We start from the raw sequence: 26,941 nt of genomic DNA, 5'->3' as shown, positions 1-26,941 counted from the left end.
AGAAACCCGGCGATTTATAAGATCTTAGTTATAAGCACCTATTGATGAACTACAGTCGTAGAACACCATAATATTTTTTTTTTTGTATATGAATAAAAAATACTAAATTCTAAACAAATGACCAAATCGGCGTTAGGACGGTTGGTTATATACACTATAATAGTGTTATTGTAAAATAATAAAAGATAGTCAATGGCACCACAAAAAGTTTTAATTTGTGGGGTGGGGTTTATCTTACATTTTTTATTCAACCCATTTTGACAAAAATGCGACAATTATTTACATATAAACATTTTTTTTGGTGTAACTGGCCCTTAGTAGAATGAAAACATTAATTTAATAATAATTTAGAGGTAACTTTATTTTTATTTTACACTTGAAAACTCATGGTTTGGGACCACTGCTATTTTAATTCAGTGATGGGTAACCTGTTTCGTTCGGCGTGCCGAAATTCTAAACAACCTTGGCTTGACCCGGGTGGCGTGTCGCCATCTAGGAATATTAATAATTTTTGAAGCCCCGGTAAATAAAATTGAACTGTTCATTTATTATTGTTAAAAAGCAAAAACAAATATTTATTTACATTAGTGACTTTCTTGTTGCAGAATTGCATTTGGTAAATCTTCAACAGAAGGTTGGTATTTTGTTCATTTTAAACACAAGAAAGCGTTAGAAACTTCATCAGTCAGTTGGTTTCTTTTGTTGTTTTAGTATTGTTCATAAGGTCTCAGAAAAGTACATTAAGGAAAATATTGCGAGTAAATCACTGCTAGATTTTTGGTAAGTGATGCATGTCACCCAAAATGCCTTGGCGTGTCATAGGTTACCCACCACTGTCCTAATAAGTCTAAATATTACGAGTAGAAGGTTACTAGTTATGATAAACTTTTCCTACCTGACGTGGTTAGTGAGATGCTCCTTGCGGGTGAAAGACTTAGAGCAGTAGCCGCAGCGGTGGGGGGACTCCCCCGTGTGCTGGCGGACGTGGTTGGTGAGGTGTTCCTTGCGAGTGAAGGACTTAGAACAGAAGGTGCACTTGTGGGGAGACTCGCCAGTGTGCTGTCTCACGTGGTTCACTGCATAAGGTAAAATACATTTTTAACTCTTAAAAGACTGTGCAAAAAAATCCCTCTGGAAACGCAAGGTAACATTGTGTTATGAAGAAGACCATAATTCAAATTATGTTAAATAAAACTAATGTAGAAGATGAGAAGTGAAATAGATGTACGTATACAGTAATACTAGTTCATTAAATACATGCTTCTCTCAATATCTCTGTCTTTTGACTTAAATTTACGTTCATCGTCATGAAAAATACCAGCCTTAGTAAATCTATAGTTATGTTACTCACATATTCTAGGTATTGTAGATTGTTTTAAATAGCTAGTTGACACGTCTGTGTATACAAAAATAATTGGTCTAACATTATTCTTTGATTTTGAAAAGGGTTTATTCTGTGGTACTGCATACTATCAGAATGCATACTAATAGAAAAGTTAAGGTTTAACCGGTAGTGAACCTGTTTGAAGAATTTTTGTTGGACCTTTCTAGTCTATTATTATTCTTTACATTATAGTAGGGTGATCAAATAAGAGTACGGTATTTTAGATGGAGTTAGACAAATCTTTTTTTGTTACCTTTAGGTTAAAGTTTATTTTAGTTAAAGTCAGTCTGCGGGCATAGGAAATAATTAATGGACAATGAATAAATGTTATGCGCACAATACTGGGCATAAGAAAAAGAATGAACTCCTGAATGAGAAAATGGAAAGATTATTTTTAGATTCCATCGTATATGACAGGTTTTCTCATCAAATTTTTACACAGAATGCCGGGAAAAATTGACAATCCATTCCTTGATAACAACTTCAAAAACTAAATTACGTTAATAGGTTATGATATTGTTTTTCGGTTGCTTTCATCAATAATATGTAAAAAGTAAGATTTTTTTTTAAATATAAAAATAAACATTTGCATTTTTAGGATTAACCCAAATATTTTCATTTTTGGGGCCATTTTTATAGAGTTGTAAATGACTCACTATTAGGAAATGGGAATTAAATTGTGGCAGAGCGGGATTCGAACCTCGGACCTCTGATCCGTGAGTCCGCGCCACTAGCCGCAGGACCTCGACCTAGTTTAAGATTGATCGCATCGCCTTACATTCTGTATAACAAATATGATCTAGATATGTCGCATCGGAGTACCAATGCATTGCCCGTTGCACCACTGGGTATGGATAGGGAAATGATAAGAAACAAACTATCGTTCATTTCTAAGGCATGTATGAACACATGCTATGTTATGAAATTGTATTAATTAAAATCACAATTAAAATGGTTCAGCATGTACATTCAGATATGTACGAGATTTTCAACACTTGAAATACACATACCGTTTTTGGATAGATATTTGACAGCCGCTTACCTAAATGGTCTTTTCTTGTGAAGGCTTTGGGACAGTAGGTGCAGCGAAAGGGTGTCTCGCCCGTGTGTTGTCTCACGTGATTGACCAGGTGTTCCCTCCTCGTGAAGGACTTGGAGCAGTACCCGCAGCGGTGGGGCGACTCACCCGTGTGCTGGCGGACGTGGTTCAGGAGGTGCTCCTTGCGGGTGAATGTCTTGGAGCAGAAGTCGCAGCGGTGCGGCGTCTCACCTAGAGCACACACACTTGTAGGGAACCAAACACAGTCGGATACCAGTACTGGGTATATTTAAATGAGGAACCTCTTTGAGAACGGAATATGAAAATCTAGAGATTTACAGTGATCATTTACGTCAATTTTTTTTATGTACACGAATATAAACAGCGCAGTATTTTTATGCTTTTACAGATATTCTCGCATATAGGAAAAATTGCAGCTACTACTTTAGAGGAAGATTTTTTTGACCTCGACTCAATTACATTAGAGCCGGCAGACGATGTTGCAGGAGATTGTGGATTAAATTTGTTTGAAAAAAAAAACAGAAGCGTAGATCTACACTCCGCTCCGGCAGGTTAGTATTGCTCTACATTTTCAACATCCTGTAGCATTTATTTTCAAACCTACCCACTCGTATACACATGCATTGTCTGGCTAATTTGATTGTAAAATCGAAATTTTGTTTTCTACCATATCATATATAATATATCATAAATCTAGATAAAATTTCCAAAAATAAAAAAATTACAAAAAAGCCCACAGTGAACTCGTTCCGAGAAAAATATTCTTACTTTATTTGATTCAAACTACTGAATATTTGCGATGCAGCGATTTTATTACTTGGATCTATCTCCAAATACAACACACAATGAAAAAATACTTACATTTATTGTCTTATTACTGAAAAAAACACCTTTTACAGAACGAAATCAAAAAGAACTTGGCGGTAAAGTAGTAATCTGTTGAATGAGATTTTCATCAGCGCAATGCCGCCAATGTGGTAGACTGATTATTGGTATTCATTTGTTTATTTAAAAAGTGAAACAAAATATAAATGTGCAGATCTCAGCTCCAGCAGTTAACGGGTACCGATATTTATAGTTGAGATCTACGCTTCGGAATTCGAGCGGTTAATTCAACTATGTTTAATTTTAGTGAAATATATTTAAAAATTGGCATAAACGTCATTAATAATTTGCTGCAAAACAAATAAACCGACCAACTGTCACACTAAAAAACCAAACTTTTCCATGTAACGCTGACTACCATCTTAGGCAAAAAGATAAATAAATACAGATGTACTTAGGGACACCGGTAATTAAAAAATAAACTCGCTGCTTCTGAATTTCGGTAGGTACGTGAGTAAATAAATTGTACATTTTGTGTATATTTGAATGTACGTGGCTGAAAGGGTTCATATACCAGCAACTAATTCAATAAAATAGAGGTACCGAAGAGTTTGTTACAGCGTGAAATCATTACTTAAACTGGCCAATGATGATGGAAATGAATAGAGATGCGAGTGTTTGCTGAAAACTAATCCCGGGGATTGAAACCGGAAGGTATAATTCAATGTTGAGAAAAAAATATAAATGATTTCATATGTAAACTTGCCTCTTTCGATATAGGCTTATTCTTTGAGAAAGAAAAATGGAAATAAGAATATTTTTTATATCAAAAACATTTTTCACTTTGTGGTATGACATTTTACACTCACTTATTTGTCTAAAAAATTATATAAATTACTTTAACTTTCAGTCATTCGTCAACAGGTTGTGTGAGGTTACTTCCTTATCAAGTCCTGATGAGGCAATAAATACGAATTTATAAACAACAAATAACAATAAAACTGTCCAATGATGGGTAATAAACTCCGAAAATAACTATATTACCATATTCCCTTTGCAAAGAGGTTCTCCATCTTTGTTCATAGTTGAACTTATTATATAGTACATAAGCAGCTTGACATTGATTGATTATATTATAAATTAGTTTGAATATTCAATTAAAAAAAAACGTAAAAAAAAACAAAAATATTTTTAAAAGCACATTAAGAAGATAAGTTATAATTATCATTGTTAACATCCTATAAGTTGGGATTGGCCAACATTTTCATTATGATTTTTTTGTGATTTAGTATTGAAATAACATTCATCATGTTCTTTATTATAAACAAGTAATACAATATTACTTTAAAGATATTTAGCTAATATGTGATACTTAAGCAAAATTCAGCCAATATATTTTATTTGTAAAAAAACATTTGGTACATTTTTTGTTTGTTTTTTTAACATTGAAATTTGTAAACAAAAGTTGCAATTACAAACAAGAGAGATCATTTTAATTAATACCTAAATGAAAATCATAACCTCTTGATAAGTAAGTATAACACTTCTTTTGAAAGAAACACATTTGAAAACAATAAAGAATATTATGATTTACGCACAAATCAAAGGCTAGCTATAAATATCCTGAAGATAATTTAAATGATAAAATAAAATAAAAACATAAATATTATTAACAGTGATTCTGAGAAATATTGGCATAAGAACAAAGGTCTAATGGGTATGTCACTTTTATGAAACAAACAATGTAATATTCTAAATGGATAGTACTTTTTACCGCTCTGCTGTTTTGAACATTGTAAATAGTATAAATTATAAATGTAGCATGGAGTTACACATAAAAGTGACAAAGCCACAACCATATTTCAACCAATATCACAAGATGTGCACATGCCAGTAGTTGATACCAATTTGTAAGAAATAAAAAGAACAACTAAATGAAAATCTAAGAGAATGTTACAAGTTGTTAAGGCCATTAGCCTACACCAATCGCAATATAGTAGCCGGAATGATCTAAACTATTTTTTCTATCTGCTTACTAAATCAAAAGATGAGAAACAATAAAAAAAAAAAATTACTAATTTCGGAAATACAAATTATTTTTGTTGTGCGATGTTTTCACAAAAAAAAGTAGTGATTTTAATAGCTATTTGTGGCATTTGCGCTAATCTTGATTTATTTAACTTTTTGTTCATTGGCAGGCTTTATTATTTCTACCTACTAATATTGCATTACTGTGAAAAAGTCAATTGAGTAGTACATTATGTTTAAATATAGGATGAAGGTTGTTATTTCAATTAGCAATTTGAGATCGAGCATATTGTGAGCATACAGCGAAAAGTGCCAAAGTAAAATTTTTGCAATTCATATTTTTTTTGCAAAATTTTAGTGCTTTTACTGAAAAAAAGTCCACTTATATCTAAAAGTATTTTAAAAAAAAGATAAATATATATTGATCAAATTAGTCTATGAACATTTGCTATAGGAAATATTGACAAAATCAAAAAGCTGCCATATTAACCATAATATACATACATTGCTAATACTTTGTCCATGTAAAGCAAAAGAAACTTAACAGCAAACAAGAATTCTGACTTGGCCAGTTTTCTTTGTACGCTCACAATATCATAGCTGACAGATCTACACCTCTCATTTTGTTAAAATTAAAAGAGTTATTTTTTATTCTGCATAGCGATTGACATAGGCTAGCCCAACGGTTGATTCTCGAAGTTTGTTTGAATTGAGAACACTCGAGCAGTCGGAAAGTGTACGGTTGGCTGATTGGTGATTACCGGTGTGCCACATGATGTGATTGGCGAAGTGCTCTTTTCTGGTAAAAGACTTGCCGCAAATCTCACATCGGAAGGGCGTGTCGTTGGTGTGCGAGCGCATGTGGTTGGCGAGGTGTTCCTTGCGCGTGTACTTCTTCCCGCACACCTGGCAGTGGTGGGGGGTCTCGCCTGTGGGACAATCACACCAACACTCACAACTCGCCGCAACTTACTTCCTATTCTCCTGTGTCTACATTTCGCATGACCTCTGTGGCCTTTCGCCTTTAGAGATATTAGTATAAATCAACAAGTACACAGCACAGTGTGATTTGTGCAGGTTGGTAAGCATATTAACAGTTCATCAATTTAACTAGTGAAAAGATGTGGTACTAACTTCCTTACTGCCACATGTCAACTTGCAATGAGATTTTATAAAAATATATATAATCTTACATTGGTGTCTATTCTACTTCAAAACTGTCCCAAATACCATTGTACCTCAGTTATTCTATTGTAATACATAAAAACTCACACATAAGTGATGCAATTTCTATGAAAAAAAAATCAAATTGTCAAAATATATTACATGTTTCATACTAATTTTGTTTTCTAGATTATGTTTGTAACTATGTAATTATTTCTTTTAATTTAGTATATTTTTTTCCTGTTAATTATTATGGCTCAACACAGGCCCAGCCTAAACGGCCATAATAAGTTCGCGATTTGTAAGTAAATTAATTTGAAGTGAATATATAAATTAATACTGTTAGGCTGCATGCGAAGCTCTACAATTAACGATAATAATCATAAATTATCACACAATCCAAAACTAAAAAGTGCTTTCAATTTGTGACTGGCATTTGTGAATCGGGTTGTGGTCCCGTGGCTAGTGTTGCGGACTCACGGATCAGAGATCCGCGGTTCGAACCCCACTTTACCTCAATTCGATTTCCATTTTCTGATAGTGAGTTATTTACAACTCGTTGAAAATGGCCACCAAAATTGAAATATTCGGGTAAATTATAAGAACGCTAATATTTCTTCTTTCTATTAAAAAAAATAAATTTAGGACAGCTTAAAATAGATAAGACGGTTATAATTAATATTTTTTCAATTACTTAATGTTCCCAGGTTAAGGCATTTAACAACTAGATAGGTGACTGCAAATACTTTGAGCAATTTATAGCTTTAGGAGTATTTATTTAGGTATTTAGATGCCTTTACAAATAGTATTTTAAAGTTGGCTTCATTATTATAATATTAGTTAAACAATTGAAAATAAGACGTTTCAAAAATCATTAAGTGACTACTTCAAATACTAATTATTTATAATGAAATTTACATTCAATTAAATTGATTAAAAATATTCCTATAAAATGTAAATGCTAAAATGAAATGAGCACTACAGTTAATTACGTAAGTATTGACTGACTAAAAGAATCGTTAAACAAGAATAGACATATTTATGCAAGTAATTAGGTAACTCAAGTTTTATCATGTGAAATGTAGACACCGTAAAGTGAGAAACGTTAGTTGAATAGCCATATCGCTGAGCAGAAGAAATTAACACTAGAAACATTATTCACAAATGTATTGATATATAAAATTGTCCCACAAACGACACCTCCTCGTAATTCTATGGCATTTGTACTTTATCAGCGGTCATTAATGCTAAAGAGGAAACATGCAACATCTGTGGTAGAGAATAAAATATGGAACAATATAAACTAAAATTTATTTATCTGTTATCCCTATTTATATTCTTTGAAAATACGTAGGGATAAAATGTAAATAAAAAAATCAGTGGCGTAGCTACGCTTGCTAACATGAGTAGGTGCTCAAAGTTAGGTCAAGAGCCTATGGCTACACCACTGAAACCCCATATTATATTCATATTACTACCAACAAAATAATTGTGCGTTTTCAAATTTGAAGGGTACACGGCTAGAACGGGCTCATTGCATTTATTCAATTTCAGTTCTATAGAATAGAATATTCAAAATGAACAAAATCTGGCTCCTTGTCTTATAAATTGTGGGAAATAAATATGGGGGCACGGCTGGCAAAACAGTTGAAACGCAACCATCACTGCAATGAGATTGTTTTTATGAGTTTAAGAGTTTGGAAAAAAGTAAATTAAAGTAAAATATATTTTTCCAATAATTGAAAACATATTTGATTGAGTATGTGTGAGCCCAACTTCGATAATAAAATAAATTTTATAGTAAAATTTGTAATTGTTAGTGAGCCCGTTTTAGAAGTGTACCCTTCATTTGTGATAATTAGAGTAATTTTTAGCAGTAATATTGCATTATGCTATTGGAAACATACTTTTCACATTTACAATTCTGGGAATGAGCATGATCTCTGAAGTCAAATTCGGGGGGTGCACTAATGTCAGCGTGAGGGGCGAAGGCTTCATTTCAGGAGGATCCATGATTGTTCAATTTGTAAAGCACTATAAAATATCACTTGCGGCTGCAATAAGTCGGCACTGCCGACTAAACCTAAATCTAATTTAAGTCCGATATACCTGGCAAGACAGAATTTTCTATCCCTTAAAATTGAAAAAATACGTTAATTCTCAGACATTTCATATTTCTATCAGGTATTTTTACTTAAAACTTAAAGTTTCGACAGAATTAAAATAATTATATTCGTTAAAATACAAGTCCAGTTGTTTTTCGTCACGGGAGCGTCCTTTTTTGCGATTTAAAACGGTGTTTTAGTGCAAATAACGATTACATACATTTTATTAAAAACACTAGGTAATACATTTCAAGAACAAGATTGATCGCGTCCGCATTAGTGCATTAAAGAATATCCCGGTGAAAATGGAACAATGCCAAGTCTCCTGCTAATCGAAAGTTGACAAACTTCTATACACATAACCGAAGCAGATACACATAGGACAATGAATACGCCTAGTCGGTATTTATAGTTCACGGAAATACTATTTTTAATATCGCGATGAAACGTATGTTTAATTGTAATTCTACATGCAATAAATTGAGAAAACTGCGGAGCAAGTATTCGGTTATTTGGAAAAATGAAGATGCTAGAGCGAATGCGTTCTCTCGCTAAGCGTCGCCATTTTTTGAACTGTCAAAGTCAGTGTTGCCAGTAACAAAAAAAAATAAAGCGTCCCAAGAAGTTGTTACACACGAGTAGGTACGCAATAAAATTGGGGCAAGTAGAACAAAGTGGTTAGTAGTCAAAGGACGCGTATGAAAAATATATACTTACCCCCCCTTTTTTTAAGACAATGAAGAAGTTAAGTGGTTTTTAAAAAAATATTTATTAATACACTATCAGAGTAAGTCTAAATAAAAAAACATATTTTTGCATATCGTATTATATTTTTACAAATTGTATTATAATTGATTGATTTTTTTATGTTTTGTAATTTTGGAAATCCGGATGGCTTCGAAATTACATCGCCCGCGACGTCACGAGTTCAAGTCGGTGAGTTGTTCTGACATTTAAAAGTAGAACCCCAGAAACAAATGGATTATACCCGCTAAAGGTCAGAATATGCTAAAAGCCGAAAAAATATGGCTACCCGGGGTGCTATTATGAACCACTCTCATGGCACGAGAAAACAGTTTTTCTCATGTATTTTGTATGTAAACATGCGAGATAATACGGCCACGAGAGCGTTTGGAATACCAGTCCTGGAACTATAATTAATTGGTTATTTTTAATACGTAATTTTATTCATACATTTTTGAGAAACTTCACCATACAGTTAAATGTTCTTAACTTTTATATTCAATTTCCCATAGCACTGAACTTCCTCATCAGTATAAATATTGTGAGAAAGAGATATACTTAGTTTTATAGTTCATATTTATATCTAGCTTGTTACCATAGTTACGACACTGGTTGTCAGTGTCAGTATTTATGAACTAGTTCTATAATATATAATTTCTGTAGGTAATTCAGTACTTTAAAATTGTGAAAATTGTACTTAAAAACATAGCTAATTATCTACTTATTCAAACTGAATTGTATTTACGAATGAAACAATACATCTGTTATGTTTTTCACAGTCGCAGTGTAGTAATTAAATCATTTTTACATCACACATGATGTCATTTTTCTGTGTAGCATCGTGTCTGACCGCGACGGAAGTTTGATAGAGTGTAAATGCGAGGAAGGCATTTACCCATAAATTTAAATGCCATATACTACATGTTTGTAACATAAATATTTCATTACACATCTTTGGATAAAACAATGTTTATATTTACATATCAGAACTGAAGAATACGGTTTTATGTTAATAAAATATTTTAGTATTTCAAATTATTCTTACTAACTCAAATAGCACCGGGGCTTAAAAGAGACCACCTTTGTCTTTGAAGTGATTATATTTAATCCTCGGTAGAAAAAAGATTTTGATTTTATTTAAAGTGAAAAAAACTGATATGATGAATTATATTCCCACAATACATGTTGCCCCTTTAAAAATACTATAAATAAATTAAAAATAGTACATATAAATGTATGTACAGAGAAAATCATTCTTTAAAATAAGTACATTAAAACGTATTTGTTTTGACCTGTTTCAGTTAAAATACAATCTTCACTAATAAAGTACAAAATGCCAATAGATTTATCAGAATCCTCAAAAAATACACACTGCCAATTATTACAGATTATGTAAAAAATACTAAATCAACATGAAAAAGAAACCAAAAAGAATTTTTTGACCCATTAATAAGGAGGTATCCTCTCTGGAAGATTTAAGATGAAAGTAAAATAATTAAATTCTTCAGAATATTTTTTTGCATTTTTGAATCGCCAATGCTACAGTAAAAAATATTATTTTCTATTTATTAAAAAATGGAGCGTGATATAAATATCTCTCTATGCAATATAAAATAACTTTATACAATAAAGTCTCCAAACATAGTATTAATCTTTTTGTGACAGAATAGAAAATATAATAAAATAAGAAGAGACTTTTGACCAAACTTGAATTTGAAAAACTTTTTGACGTAAAAAAAAAGATGAAATAACCTGTTAGTATTGAGGCATTAGAATTACTGTAGCATTGGTGTACACAAACAAATTATTATCTCTGTCCACAAAGCAATATTTTAGTTATAAAATCATGTAAGAAAAAACTTGGCATTTTATAAGCCACCAGATTTAAATGATCAAACAAATTAGGAGGAATTAAAAAAGTTTGTTGGGATTGCGAATCAGTTTGAACGGTACACCAGTTATTTTTCATTGTTTTCATAAATAAAACCTATAAATTACTTACATGAAATGAGTATAGAAAATGAAATTCGCAGAAGCTAATGGAGATTAATTTGAATTAATAAAAAAAAACTAAACACAACAGAAAAACCATAGAAAATATGAAAATATTCACATATTACGTTTGTACATGTGAAGTGAAAATTAAATTATTTTGTACTATTTTAATAATCTAAATTACTATTACTAACATCACACCATTTCCCGTAAGGGAAAGCAGAGAGAATAGATCGCCACACACGTCTATTCTGGCATACATTTCTAGCTTCTTCCACATTCATACATCTTGTCATATATGCTCTTCGGTTCTGCCTGATTTTGACATGGCCAGACCCTTGTCGCTTCAGGTGCCAGTCCAGGAACATAAAACATAGCAGTGTAGAACCACCCTTTTAATAAATATTATTTCAAGGTGACGTTCCTAGGAATCGAACCCGGGACCTCAAGCATGGTAGGCAAACGGGACAGCCTTATGAACAACATTATGAGGCGAACTTTTCTCCACCCGATTTCCTTGATTCTGAGTCTAGGATACTGGTTCTATTTCACATAATATATAAATATCCTCCTACCTTTTCATCTGATTCATTGTTCAAAGAGGCCAAAGTCCTTTCAATTAGACAAATTTAGTCCAGTTCAGTCAGTCAGTCAGTCAGTTCCAGCATGTAGCCCAAGTCAGTCAGTTCAACTCATCATGGCCATTGACTCCAGCTCCATAAAACAGTTTCGTATCTTATTCGCCGTGTAATAAATACGATTACATGTAATGTAATTTCATTCCTTCTGTCAATCACCAACTGGGGTAGGAGTTCCAACCCCCAAGCAAAATCTTACATTATCCTACATAGCGACATCTGTCTCACTTAGATGGTTTTGGAATTAATTTTTAAAAAAAATGATTATTTTTAATTTTTCAAAATCATTAATTTATTCTGTTTTGAAAAATTCACACTATGGTGCATCAGTCATTTAGTCTTTTTACCTCTGATATTATTGTAACATTTTGTCGTCCTAATTTGCATACAACGTAAGTCACTATTGAGACAATAAAAACTTCATAAATCAGTAATTTTGTATGAAACATTAGTGATTTTCTTTTTAACCAAATATTTTGGTTTTTTAGGTATACATGATTTTTAAGTGTTTTAGCCAAAACAAATGTAAACAGTAATACTGACTTACACTGTATTCCAAGGAAAATACATATTTTTTTATGTCTTTTCTGTAAACAATTTCTTCATTTACATGACAGAAATAGACAGTGTTTTGTACTGTGAAAAATATTCAATCATTATCTCAAATACTGAAAAAATTTACTTACATTGTATGTATTAAGTAAATATTAAGGCAACGATATTACGAATATAAAGAAACCGCAAATATGAATGTAATACGTACAAACATATATAATGGAAAACAACAAATAGTTATATGAATAAATAAATAATTTTTAGTTTCTCCTGTAAATTAATTTTCAAATGGGGTTACTGCTTTGTGGATGGAGATTTTTAACGTGATTATCAGTTAAAGAAACATAGTGTTTCAGCACTAAGCATACTAAATAAAGATTCTTGGTATTTGAAAACAATAAAGCAGAGTAGAGAGTACTTACCCGTATGCCACATAACATGATTCATGAAATGTTCTTTTCTAGTAAAGGATTTCTTGCAAATATCACAGCGATGTGGCGTGTCACCCGTATGTTTGCGTACGTGGTTTACCATATGTTCCTTACGTGTGAAAGTTTTAGAACAAAATTCACATCTGCAAACAAACAGAAACAATGATTCTAGTAATGATCAAATAAGCGTACCGGATGTCCCATAAATAAAGTTATTTTGTCAAAAAAAATAAAGCTTGAAAATTAGATTTAAAAAAAATTATACTCTTGGAAATGGGAAGATTGGTAATTGATTCTGGTCTAATTATACTTTAATGTGCCCAATGACGATTGTTGCACAATCCAAGAACAATGTCACATGATAACATTTTTTAATAACAATATGAACATCTATCTGTAAGGGACAGTCCATCTTTCCTGCATTCTGCTTCATGCAAGATAAAAATGGGCATTGAAATAACAGATATTCGATACTCTGCAAGGAGATATTATTTGATTAAGTTTAAATCTTTGTAGACAAGAATTGGATTCAAGTCTCCAAGATTTTTTCAAGACGTAGAGATATTTTAACTGAGATGGAGAACTAGGCATTTTCAAGGCTTAAGACGTGCAACCGGTCAGACTATTATGCTTAGACATTTATGTTTCCTTCATAAAAAGCTTCTCCATTTCAATTCTGGGTGAATAAAAATAAATGAAGTAACCTGTAAGGTGTTTCTCCCGTATGGCTCCTCATGTGTGTGTCGAGATGCTCCTTACGAGCAAAACTCTTCTGGCAAGTGGTACAAGCGTATGGCTTGTCCTGGGCATGACGCTTGGCATGTCTCTCTGTTCAAAACAAAAGCTTAACATTAGAGAGATTAACGAAAATATTTTACTACACACAGTCCAAATAAGTACTTGGATTGCAAAATAAAAACAGACAGACGGAAGAATAAAACAAATTAATACATCAATTAAAACTAAACAATAATAACACAGGGGATCAACACAATATCAGTTGATTAACTTTGATCTTAATGTGTATTCCCGCTGTTTGGTAAAATAACTGCACTTTGGGGTGAACACAATTCTGCTTACGGTAACAATATTTAGAATTATGTGAATACAATTGTTCTCGTTGAACGATATATTAGGTAATTTTTATTTTCCTTTTTATGCACATATTGTATGATTTTTGGAACAAAGAAAGGGTATTCTATAGCTTTAAAGGTTGACAAAAACTGGGGTCATTTTTGGATTCATGTGCCAAAAAAACAAGGGTCAGGTTCATCAACGAAATTTGTATTTCCCAGAGAGATTTTCAGTCATTATTCTTAATCATTTACATGGTATATTTTTGGGTGAACCCGTGTTAGATACTCGGGATAACATTTTCAGAGTGAAATGGCCCTCGCAATGGAGGTCGGAATAGTTCAATCTTACACAAGTTCACCCAAAAAGTATCCCAGATAGGACGAGGGAATACTTACCAAGACTAGGTGCATTGGCAAAGACATGGAAGCAGATTGAACATGTGAACATTGAGCCCCCGAGATGACACTTGCCATGCCGAGTGAGATCGGCAGCATTAGCAAACGCCTGCCCACACACCTGACACGTGAAGGGTTTCCTCTCTGAATGATACCTCCTGTGAAAATTAATTTAAAGTTTACATAAATAATGAATGATTTAGAGAACAGGGGTGGGTTTAATTTTTTTCTGAAATATTTCTTCACTCTCACAGTTTCGCACTTCTGTTGGGAAGATATTCCACGCCATAGGGTCTGCCACCGCAAATGTGCATTACCAACATATGCATAGATATGCATGGATCCAAAAATACTTTTGGTTGGCATCTTGATATAATGTATCCATGCGTTTTTAATATAAAAAAATTAATATCACGAAAATATGACAGAATTTTTTTTTGAAAATAGGAAAACAAAAGGAAAAGAAAAATTTTGAAGTGGTTTTAAAATTCTGCAGGAATCAATATTCTTCAAATATCAGTTGTATGGATAAAGTATCTGAAAATAAATTCAGGTTATTTACCTGTGTACAATGAGCTGATATCGGTAGGGGAAGATCTTCCCACAGAGATCACAAGGGTGTGAACCGGGTGGGCCTACAGAAGGGGGACTGTCTGTTTCTGATATATTGCTAGTACCAGCTTCTGCTTCAGATTCTGACAATGCCTGAGAAAAAAAAACATTTATTTAAAAACATAAAATCGTAAGTTAAAATCCAATGAGGAAGTTCAGTGGTTTAAAAAAATATATATTTGTTAATAGACAGAATATTAAACCAAGTTTATTTCTATAATACATTACAATGAACTTCCATCAATAATTGTTTATAACAAACTTAAATGTTTTATTAAACTAAGTGAACTTTTTTATTTTTATTTATATATCCCTATATCAGCATTATGCCTTAATAAAATTTTGTATTTTTGAAATTACTCCGTGTGTGTCGTCTCAAGTACTCGTCTTCTTCTTTTCGGTGAGTTCTGCTGATTGGTCAGTTGATTTACTATAAACCGGAAACTAATCGCAACTCTCTAATCATTGGTTGATTCAGAAGAACTAGTGACATCGGTCAAAGTAGTTCATTTATATTAAAATCATTTTTCCTATACATTTTTAAGAAACTTCACCTTACAATCGAATGCTCTAATTTTTACCGCCCGTAAGAATACATTTTTTATATCCAATTTACGTAGCGCTGAACTTCCTCATTGCTCACTAGTTTTTAAACAATCTCTCTTGAGATAAGTCCTTATGGAACTTAATGACTATTACATGGGTTAGAAGTCAAAATCTGTTTTTCTGATCCATGTAAAAGGGGGCTGTTTATTGTAGTATTTTACTTACCTTTCTAATAATGCATAAGGTTTATCATTTTACTTCTAATTTTTCATGTTATTCTACCTTCACAGTCAACATAATGTAATGGGTTAAATAAAAACGTAAAGTAATGCTGACTACAATTTGTCCTTGCGCAGATAATATCTGTTCAGTAACATTTTATTAATTGTTCAGGAGATTAATAAAACAGTGCATCTTTTGATGATGGATTTTTAAAAATGATTTTTTTCATTGATAACAAAAAGGAAAATTACATTGAAATTTTATTAATCACGAGACGGAAATTGAAGTTCAAATAACGACTAAAATGAATAATATGCCATAACAATTAATGTTAAATAAATAAAATAAATGAAAATAAAATAAACTTGCCGGGACAAGGCATTGTCAAAAAAATTGATTACTGTAATGTTTGTCATATGTGGTAATACATAGTTGAGATCTTACCTTAGTTGGTACATTTTCAGCATTAAGCTTGCCGAACACTTCGTGGTAGGCGAGGAGTTGCGACAGGTCCTCAACGTTGACTTTGTACATATTCTGCAGGTCGTGGTCAGCAACGCCAGCTATTTTAACAATAGAACCGTCAGCTGTTCGCACGTCCATCATCTGGCCGGCTTGAAGGTTCTGGAACAAAAATATTACAACATTTAAATCATCTATGAGATGAAATGGGGGATATATCGCAGCATCTACCATAAGATCTTTATTCACTCAAAGAAGCTATAAATTGTGTGCATTAATTAATCTTACATTAAGATGATATTCAGTAAAAGAGCGGTTTGATAAATAGGTATTCGAATATAGTTTTTCTGTCACTCTGTCGTAGATGTCATAGATTTTTTTTTAAATATGCCGGTTGCAAAAGGAATATACCAATAGGCAAGAATGAAATCTCTTTTCATTAACCTTTTCCTCACCAAGCATCCAAAAATTACACATGATTTGAACGGGGGGACCAAACGACCCCAGCGCCTACTCGTATATGGCGTCAGGAGAATAAAACATTAGAAGTGTTTATGACCGTGCAATAATTTATTTTATTAATTTTTGTTAGTTTTCCGAATGCTTATGTACATAAAGTGAAATTGACCCTTGTATTATTTACGTCTTTTTTTGTTTTAATACAAAAAAAACAATTATTTCAAAATTTAAAAACAAAAACAGGAAAATGTTTCTTTCTATTGATTTAACGATTACAAAAAATATACAGCAATTAGCTTTAATGAGTTATAAAATTAAAATCGGTCTATGGGGGATTCAAATCCCCCCTACGGTCCGGCTAGGTTAAAAAAAAAAGGTGAAATTTTTATAAAGAAAACCATAATTACTTTAAAGCTATCAATTGATACATAATTTAGTCTAATACCATTAGACTAGTAAATGAATTTATCTCCATATAAAAAATAAGACTAGCTTTTACTAGACCATTTCTGCTGATAAATAAATAAGTTGCTAAAATTCTTCTCAAAAATTTTTATAGGAAATGCCCGAAGACATTAACTTCTTTATAGATTAGTTTTTTAAAAGCAATATTTTTAGTTATTATATCTTTTGTAGGGCAATAGTGCAATAATGTGTGCTACCTTGAGATCAGGTTTGGTCTCCTTGAGGTCAGGTAAGCTGAAATGACTCAACAGTTTGGCCTTGTCATCCTTACTAACTCCCTGCTGCTCGATGGACGTACTCCCATCAGGGTTGTGAGTCACCAGAATATTGCCCGCCTCTCCGCCTTGCTCTATCCGGACAACACCTTCAATCTAAAATGATCATTTATATTTAAAAAATATGTTTACAACATGTCACAATATGAGTCCTATAGAATGGATACCAAATTAGAGAAGCATGTTCTAGATGGGGTCGAACTAGTGAGCAATAAAGAGTTTTGATGGTATGTATTAATATTTTTGAAGTTTGCCATCATTCTATTGATAAAACCAAGAAGATTGACAGATTTGTTTACAATATTATGAATGTGTTCACGATAGGAGAGTTCACTATCTAAAGTAATGCCAAAATTCTTTATATATATATATATTTAAATATGGGGTTCATCTTTTCATTTCAAACTTTAAGCAATGTGACAGAAGGAATGATTTGCTTACCCTGTACAGTCCTAGCAGATATAACAATCTGCCACTACCAATGTATCTATTATTATTTCGTAACTGTATATTTTCTATTAAATCCTAGATTAACTATGAATAATGTGCTGTTACCTGCTGACCGACAATCTGTTGAAGTTGATGTACAGTGAGCGACTGAACTTCCCCATGATTATTTCCCACTCCGAGTGCATCTTCTTTTGTTCCTTTTAGGCTGTTCTGTTCCACCACTGTGACAAGACCATCCTCGCTAACCGTCAACTGGATCTGATAAACAAATACAAAAAAAAGGTGTTCTTACTCAAATATTTAAATTTTTGGGCCCTTTTCAACGAGTTGTAAATAACTCATTGTTATAGAGTACGAATCAAGGTGAGGTAGAGTGGAATTTGAACCTCATTACGTATGAGGTCAATATTTACAAATAAAAATGGTATGATATCGTCGTTGTGCTTTGGAAATCGGTTAGGTGTTTTCCACAAAAATGTTCAAGAGAAACAAAAAACATCGCAGTCTTTTATAGAAATATATGGAAACTTTTTTTTTTGTGAATACTTAATAATTGTAGTACCTACTTACGTTTATGAAAATTGGTAAGTTATCATTTTAATTGTGGTTTAATTTTTGTTTTTAGTTTTGTAAAAAATGAAATTAGTAAAATAAATGCACTTAGCCGGTTTCCAAGGTGCAATGACGATATATAATGTGTAGTGATGAGATTAAATTACTCTACTTGAATAAGTTCAATGATGCATAGAAATATAATATTGTTAAGACCATCTATAAATCGGGTTGTGGTCCTGTGGCTAGTGTCTTGGACTCACGGACCAAAGGTCCGTGGTTCGAAACCCACTCTACCCCAACTCGATTCCATTTTCTAATAGTGAGTTATTTATAATTCGTTGAAAATGGCCTTCAAAATGAAATATTTGGATAAATCATAAGAACGCAAATATTTCTTTTTCCAAAAAAAAAAGACCCAAAAGTCAAACCGTACTAGAGTGTCACTGCACTTCACAAGTGCTCTGCGACAAAATTTTGGATGGAGTGCCGGGCAGTGTAGCGCAGCTTTAGTGCAGTTTGTTTTATCCAAAACAGCGAAAGTAATATTTCGTGTCACTATAGTGACACTATATGACCTTAATGGTGCATTGAATCAATGGTAATTTTGTACATATTTTAGTTTTACAGAAGTATCTATCCTAAGACGAAACAATTAACAGTACTAATGGTGCATTATAATGCATTTTCACATGCACAAACACAAAGTTTTTTTTAGAGTTACATAAATTGTATTTGCATGGTTTTTGACTGTCTATGAATGGGCATACAATCTAGTTAGGCAAAGTACATAAAAAAGATATCGTAAATCACGTAATTTATGATCATTTTTAATATCGGATATATGGTATTGAAAATTGTAAACCTGCTGATTGTTGGGGTGATGTTCCTGAGACCGTGAGGAAGAATTACTACTCATCATCTGGGAAGACAGGTGTTGTTGACTATGCTGGTTGGGGTTCTGTGGAATGATAATTTTTAATGCTATATTTTTATTTGATAATATAATATAAAGCTTTCATAAAGTCAGTGATGACACCTCAATTATTACGTCTGATGCAATTTATAAAATAACAAATGCTTCATATGGAAATTTTGATAATTAATCACATACATATTATATCACTACAATCAGTATACTTAATATTTATTAAACAAGATGAAAGAAACTATTGAAAAAAATCAGTTCTATTGGTAACCATAAAACAATATGTACTATGTACTAGAAGCAGGGCTCTTTGTGTTTAGGGAATGGAATTTAGTATAAAGAACTAAAGAAATTTAGATGTCTCGCTTGCATTCTTGGAGACGGGGTCACTGCAACCTGAGGAAATATATTATGACGGAGATGTTAAGCACATATTTTTTCTATTGAAAATAATAGGGTATTATCACCCGGGAGGAATATCGGATTTAACATATTGTACATATAAAGGATTTCTCAAAGACTCTTTTATTGTTTATAAAAGCCCTAATAATCAATAATTTCATTTACTATTTTCAACATCTCAGAAAAGCTATTTTGTTCGGTTGGTAATGAATTCGATCATCAGAATCCACCCAACAGTACACCACGAACCGTGCATTTGTTTTAAATGTTGGTCATACCGAATAGAAATTTAAACGACGCGTATTGCTGTCTATGATTTTTCCCCCTCTTCCCGCAACCTTGAAAATAATGGCGACCGTAAAATGGGGCGACATTTGAATCGTAAGGCAATTTTGATCAGCAGATACCTATATTGTTCAGATTTATGTCTATAACGTCTGACCATTAATGAACCCCGGACAATTTTAATTGATTTTTTTTATGTAAATATATATATTAAATTTATATAACAATTGTAGTAATATTAGTAGTAGTAATATTGTATGCTTATATTTTTTATCTAGATAAACAAAAAAAAAATTATTCAAAACAAACACATAAAATCATGATGTATCAAAGCAATCCCACTCCGAAGGGTTGACTTTGATCACCAAGTTTTTATTATTTTCTCGCTCACACAACATAATATTTTTTCATTTACAAAATAAGAATGAAAATTTTTCTTTTGCAAAGGTTTGAAGTTCGAAACTGATCAAAGTCACCCCATTCCACTTACTCTACTTGAATCGTAATTTTTTACGTAAAAACTATCTCCGCATCCGATGACGTCATACTTGGTGATGTCTCGAGTTGTCTGTTTTTATTTATATCCAAATTACTAGACTTTGATCCTTTATATCTCCCTTATTTTTTAACAGATTTTAACAAGAATAGTACCGATTGTCTTGTGATTTTTAAAATGAATTTATTAGCTAATAAAAAAATCCATGATAATTGCATATTCACTCTGTAGAACACTACTTATTCATTATAACTTACTCATCAAGAAGTTAAAATATACTATTCTTATACGTTGTTCCCATTAGTTCAAAATGTATGAACTTATCATCAAATGATTAGAAATAGGACTTTATCGAAATGACTAAAAGGGACAGTGGTCAAACCACAGGAATGAGCAAGATTTTATCATCAAACAATGTGAATCGGGATATGAAAATGATTATATCGATCGCCAAAACATCATAACAAAAGCAATATTTTACAGGAGAATATTTGTTTTTCTTAATTATTAAGAAATATAGTTTGAGGATCAAATTTTGTTTTGAATATTTATTTTATTCTCGAACAAAATTTGGTTCACGAAGTATATTCCTTAATAATTAAGAAGAAATAATATTGTTTTTGTCAGTTGAAATGTTTCGGCGATCATGGCTTTATGATAAATGGTGACAATAGTTCAATTATAGGAGCAAATGATATTGCACTCTAAGTGGTTGTTGGTAATAAATGATTGGAGGCTGTCGAGGGTAAATAATAGTTAGGGGATTAAGTGTGGTTTTATCTTGGAATTACCGAAATGTGCTCTAACCCAATATGGTTGGGTACCTGATGCTGTTGGTGGTGTCCCGACTGCTGTCCGCCGTCCTGCCCAGCGAGGGCGGCTGCCACATCTGAAAATATCCATAATTAGGTTCAAATAAATCACAAAGAGGTCGTAAGGAAGCAATCAAACTATGTTACGGATGTCAACTATGGAATGTAGCCTTTCTTGGGACTGCCATTACATTAGAATATGTAGTTAGCATTAGGGACCTCGGTATGTGTTAGGATTGTGGTGCCCTCAATAAAGACTAGTATTTGGCTTATTTCATACTGAGGCATTTAGAATAGTTATTCAGTTTTAATAATTTTGAATTTGCATTATTTAGCGATGCGCGGCAGCCGCTAGACTGATGTGGGAGCTGGAGTGGAAGGCATCTATATATGTGGAGGGAGTAAGACGGCTAGAGCGAGCGGCCAGCTTCCTCTATCACACTCTCCGCGTGCGGCCTAGGCCCGCCCGGTGGGGTTGAGTGGTGGGCACGCAGTTCTTTATAAGGAGCAATTTTGAAATAAACAATCACTTTTCCTCTAGATGTTTTTCTTTTACTCATCTCTACTTTCTTCTCCCCGATCCGGATTTCTACTAGACTTCTTTACGCTTTGCTTGAGACCTCCGCTTCACCCTGGATTTGGTTTTTGTACTTCTTTCCCTGACGGATTCCTGACCATGGCGATTGGACCCTTTGACCTGAAGAGGATCTTCTGAGGACATCTCAGACAAAAATCATGATCAAGATACGCTAAAATTGGTGTACCAATGCAGTGCCCTATGCACCATTAGGTGTGGAAAGAGAATGATGATGACATATTATATAACAACATTACACACTGCAAAGCATTCACTATTCTGCCTCTTTTTTACTGTAGTAGCTGCTCGATTGTGGAATAATCTATCCACTAATGTTAGAGACACATTAAAAATCACTTCTTTATTCTCATTTAAATTAAGATTAAAATGTCACTATCCGAATCCTTCTTTCCTTCCCCCTTTCCCTCAAAGTATAGTGTGGTTTTAAGTTAAATTAATTCATATTTCTTTAAAAATATACATACATATTTTGTTTTATAATAATATTAAAACGATCGTATTACATACTATACGTTCATATTTGCCATTTGTTTTCTCGGAGACCATGAAATTCCGCAACGGAAAACTACTTTTCATCAAGCCCAATATACATAAATTCAGAATAAAATATGATAAATAATTACCGAGGTGAAGAGCATTGGCCGGAATGGACAGGTTGGGAATGCCCTGTGGCCCGAGGCTAAGGGAAGAGTGGCCTCCTCCTTGCCCCTGTTGTAATAAAAGTCCACCTTCTCCATTCAACAAACCCGTTCCATGTTGCTGTAAAATAGCCTCCTGCAATAGACATTAAAAAACACTTGGTTCATGTTGCAATTTTCTCTGAATTATTTGAGGCCTGCAATATTTCAACTTTTTTTACATTACGATTGGCTTCAAGCCTGTTACCAAATTATAGAACCTAGTCTCTTAAAATCTGATACAAATCTGAACACCAAAAAAACATTTTTTCTTTATAAATCGACTGTGTTCAGGACAAAGGCACAAAATCACAATTAATTCATTCATAAAACGGTTTCATTATTTTTAATGTGTTTTTAACCAATTACGTAGGTCTCATACATATTCTAGTAAGCAATATTTAAACCGCAAACACCTATATATTTACAATATTTGAGTTTGTCCAAATGTTCATAGACAAAAGACTGGATTTCACCCCCTCGGGAGTCATTAAAAAATTAACAATTTACAACAGGGATGGAGAATACCTTAGATTTTATTCCCTTATTTAAAGTATTCTCCATCCCTGTTGTAATTTGTTAACCACTAATTTATTTTTATTTTTTTCCACCGACCGGTTTCAAAGCAAACAAGCTTCTTTGTCAAGGTTTACATAACTAATGAATTATTTCCTATTTTATTTTTATCATGTTTACTAAATACTACACGTGGAGCCAATAAATCAAGTCTTTTCTTTTTTCCTATGGAAAAAAATAAATAAAATTAGTGGTTAAAAACAAAGTTATTTTATTTATTATATTATAATGAATAACCACAAAGTTAGAGCTTCAAATATAAAATTTATACCTATTTATTTATTTAATACTTCACAAGAAAACATTATATAATTGAATGAACAGTGTATTCCTCACTGGGAATTTTAGTTTAGTGTTGATATACATATGTATTTTTTTTCACAATGAATTATTTTAGACTTTTTACATAGATATACAAAAAATAATTGGTTTTAAATACAAACATATTGTTTCAAATCTTAACTAAGTTAGGTAGCTTGGATTATAGGAATTATAATAGTGTGACCATAGTTTCTGGATTCATTGCATTTCTGTCCATTAATATAATTTTTTATTTTCTGCTTGAATTTTGAGTATTTTGATTTGTCACAAACATTTTATTTGTCAGACTTAAAGGATTTGGGTCCAAGATATTAGTGGGAATATTGACTGTATGATGTTCTCATAGAGTTCTTCAATGGGTTCCCAGTTTCATACATATTTTGTTTTGGTTTTGGTCTTGTGTTTGTACCAATAACATAGTAAAACCCGATTAGAAACTTGAAGAACATCTATTACAGCCGCTGTTTTAACACATATACCGAAATGGTGACAATAATTGGCAACTTTAACATTGTCTTAATTGGCGCAATCCTTTTGCCAGAATGTGTATAAGACACATGTAATTGGTTAAATACAACTTTGGCCAAAATTGTGGTTTGAAGCTATTGTCCTCAAAACACTCAAAATGATAAGGTTAGTAAAAATAAATAAAGATTGATTAAATTTTATATTCACTTATTAATTATTTATCAACATAAACACTTTACAAGGATTGAAAAGCCATGTTGTAGACTTTTCAATTCTTAAAAAGTTCTCTCAAAAACAAATTTCATAGTTTTGTCTACTTAAATACTTTCTTAGAATATATTTTCATAAAATGAAAAGATGAAAAAGTAGCAGAACCGGGCATTGTTTTGAATCATTTACACTCGAGAATTTTCAATGGGAACAATAACCATTGAAATCTGATGAAAGAATGCTATATCTGTGTGCTTCTTCTATTAAATAAAAAATCATTTTAAATTATTTCCAATGTAAAAAATCAATAGTAAACAGAAATTCTATCACCACAGTTATTTGGGTACTGATTGTGGCATTAAATTAAATGCCCCTCTTCATTCAGATTCCCCCACTATCACAAAAAGTTCACTGTCGCAGAACCAAAGCTGAAGCTAATGTTTGTTTAGAACAAAACTAAATAGAGTCAACTATACAAGACTTCAAAAACCTTAATCTCAAAATGGTATTCACTTTTCGATTGCTATTGAAGCTTCAAATAAGGGTTCCCAAAAATTAATATGACTTTACTGAGAATATTTAAAGTTTAAAAAAAAACCTGAGCAGCTGCTTAAAAAAATATATTCAACTGAAAAATACGATTTTAAAAAACAAGCTGGTCCTAGCAGCTCCATGTTGCAGTAGTATGATTCTGCTCCTTGCCACCAAGCGCGTTCGGTGAGTGTGCATTTAAAAAATGTGTTTAGATGAAAGCATCTAGCCAGGTAAAGGACCTGGCTGTACTTAACAATTTTTTAGACGAATTTGGGTGTTTTTCATCTTAAGGTATCGCAGCTCAAAATATAGAAGAAATTCAAAGAAAATTCATACTTTTTTTATTCTATATTTATATTCAGTAAGTAAATAAATGATTCCTTTAAAAATAAATGTATTTTTAATTGAAAATTGCAATTTTAGCGAAATCTCCGGGTTTGCCTTTTAGGAAAGGTGGCTCTAATAATAACACCTACATATTTACAGAAGTAAATTATGGCTACAACTGTGCCACAGGCTCATTAAAAACAACGATATAATGAATGTGTGTAAAACCATCGTATAATACAAACACCTTGCCCGAAGTAGGAAATATTTTAATCCGTACCTGTACCGGTTTCCCATTTTCCATACGTCCAGTGCCTGGTAAACCATAAACTGAAACTTGAGGTATGGGTCCCGGGAACAGATTTGTGAACACCCAATATTTGGCGACACTAGACAGAGCTACGTTTACTGCAGCAGAATTAACTCTCAGGTCCGTGGCAGACGTTGTAGGGGTTAACTGATGTGGATTCTGCGTTCTTTGATTCGAAGCCTGAAAAACAATTAAGCGTAAAAAACTTGTAGCAAGTACAGTAAAATATAATACGATGCATCATTCCAAATCCACAATATCAAATTTAATAGAACATAAATTAACTCTGACGTAAAATGTGTGTAACAAACCTCGGACGAATTCCCCGGAGGCTGGGCGCCTCCAGTATTCAAATTATGCTGATCAGCATTCATAGCTCGCGATTTTAAACTGTCAAATTTTGCACATTTTCAAGTTTTGAAAACTTGCATATACACCCGTTCAAAATATATGTCAAAAATCGGCTGTCATCAAAATGCAGACGAGGGGGACGCGACGGGCCGCCATTAGAAAACTTGTAGCACAAAAACATCTTAGAAATATTACGTTTTTACGCATTGTTTAGCACTTTTCAGACACCAGGATTAACACGAACGAAAACATAAAATCACTTTAGGTCCCTAAGTCATTTTTATGCTCGAATGATTGCACAATATTACAAAACTATCTAAAATATAGAGGCAGTTCCTGTAATAAACAGTCGAAATTGGTCATGGCGCCAACAATGGCAGACAGCGAGGGGGGGGACTTTTAAAAACTTATTTAAGAAAATGTCTGGATTCCTATGCTTTCTTCGATGCGCTTTAATAGACATTTACAATAGTAAACTGTCGAGATAATGCATTGTCGCGGCGAAAAAGATTAACCGAGTTACATAAATTAAGATGAAAATATCGAGATGGGAGCAATTATCACAATGGCATCAAAACAGTCGATAATAATAAAGCAGACTCCTGCTCGATCTTCCGGTAACAATATTTTTTATTTACAAAATAAAGCTTATTCTACTTGCCAATAGATGACCGAAGAATTGCAATTAAAAATAAAATTCTAGTTTATTTTGCTCTGAAATTATAAATGAACATAATTTGAATGAGTTTCAATGTGTAATATTTTTGATTGAAAGAAAAGTGTTTTTTTCAGAGGTATTTTGAATAAATGTTGTTGCTTTGGTTGATTCAGAGTGTTAATTTTTTATATGCCTTTTTTGTTTATTTTTTTTTAAAGTTTTAAGTTACTACGTAATAATATGTGTGTGTATAATACGAGGGTCATTTGACGAAAAGCTAGCCTAAGTAAGAAAACGCACGATTATTATTGTTTTTATGATTTATTTTTCAACATAGACCCCCCTTTAAGGCAATATACTTTTCAAGACGACTTTCCAACTTCTTCGTCCTTTCCGAAAAGTAATAATTTTGCTTGAGCTCTTCAAAATAGTGCGAAGTTTCGGGCGTCACTTCATCGTTTGTTGGAAAACGGCGTTCTTCGAGCTATTTTTTTAGGTTTGGGAACAGAAAGAAGTTGCATGGGGCTAGATCCGGTCAATAATG

The 26,941-nt window shown here is 32.6% G+C and overlaps 1 protein-coding gene across 14 annotated transcripts in view; it reads right to left on the bottom strand.

Moving 5' to 3' along the window:
* Positions 1 to 26,117, bottom strand: part of LOC148283085 (uncharacterized) — a 37,230-nt gene extending 11,113 nt beyond the window's left edge. For 8 of the 14 annotated variants that reach the window (XM_088223996.1, XM_088224000.1, XM_088224003.1 and 5 more), the window contains exons 1-15: positions 25,700 to 26,117; positions 25,359 to 25,568; positions 22,589 to 22,739; positions 21,347 to 21,444; positions 19,310 to 19,405; positions 17,998 to 18,150; positions 17,365 to 17,538; positions 16,226 to 16,405; positions 14,964 to 15,106; positions 14,402 to 14,559; positions 13,634 to 13,757; positions 12,921 to 13,072; positions 6,059 to 6,226; positions 2,427 to 2,654; positions 896 to 1,076 (exon numbers count right to left, since the gene is read on the bottom strand). In XM_088223996.1, the coding sequence (XP_088080122.1) occupies positions 896 to 1,076; positions 2,427 to 2,654; positions 6,059 to 6,226; positions 12,921 to 13,072; positions 13,634 to 13,757; positions 14,402 to 14,559; positions 14,964 to 15,106; positions 16,226 to 16,405; positions 17,365 to 17,538; positions 17,998 to 18,150; positions 19,310 to 19,405; positions 21,347 to 21,444; positions 22,589 to 22,739; positions 25,359 to 25,568; positions 25,700 to 25,762 (2,279 nt within the window). In that variant the 5' untranslated portion in view covers positions 25,763 to 26,117. Of the gene's footprint in view, positions 1 to 895; positions 1,077 to 2,426; positions 2,655 to 6,058; positions 6,227 to 8,368; positions 9,145 to 12,920; positions 13,073 to 13,633; positions 13,758 to 14,401; positions 14,560 to 14,963; positions 15,107 to 16,225; positions 16,406 to 17,364; positions 17,539 to 17,997; positions 18,151 to 19,309; positions 19,406 to 21,346; positions 21,445 to 22,588; positions 22,740 to 25,358; positions 25,569 to 25,699 lie in introns of those variants that run through there. The other 6 variants (XM_088224008.1, XM_088224010.1, XM_088223998.1 and 3 more) reach the window with 5 other exon arrangements.
* Positions 26,118 to 26,941: the final 824 nt, after the last annotated feature.

This window comes from Micrasema longulum, unplaced genomic scaffold (genome assembly GCF_059751315.1).
Source record: "Micrasema longulum isolate JH-2025_06_02 unplaced genomic scaffold, ASM5975131v1 h1tg000261l, whole genome shotgun sequence".
Classification (NCBI taxonomy): Eukaryota; Metazoa; Arthropoda; class Insecta; order Trichoptera; family Brachycentridae; genus Micrasema; species Micrasema longulum.
The sequence above is the reverse complement of the archived record's forward strand: the minus strand, read 5'-3'. Positions and strand labels throughout refer to the sequence as shown.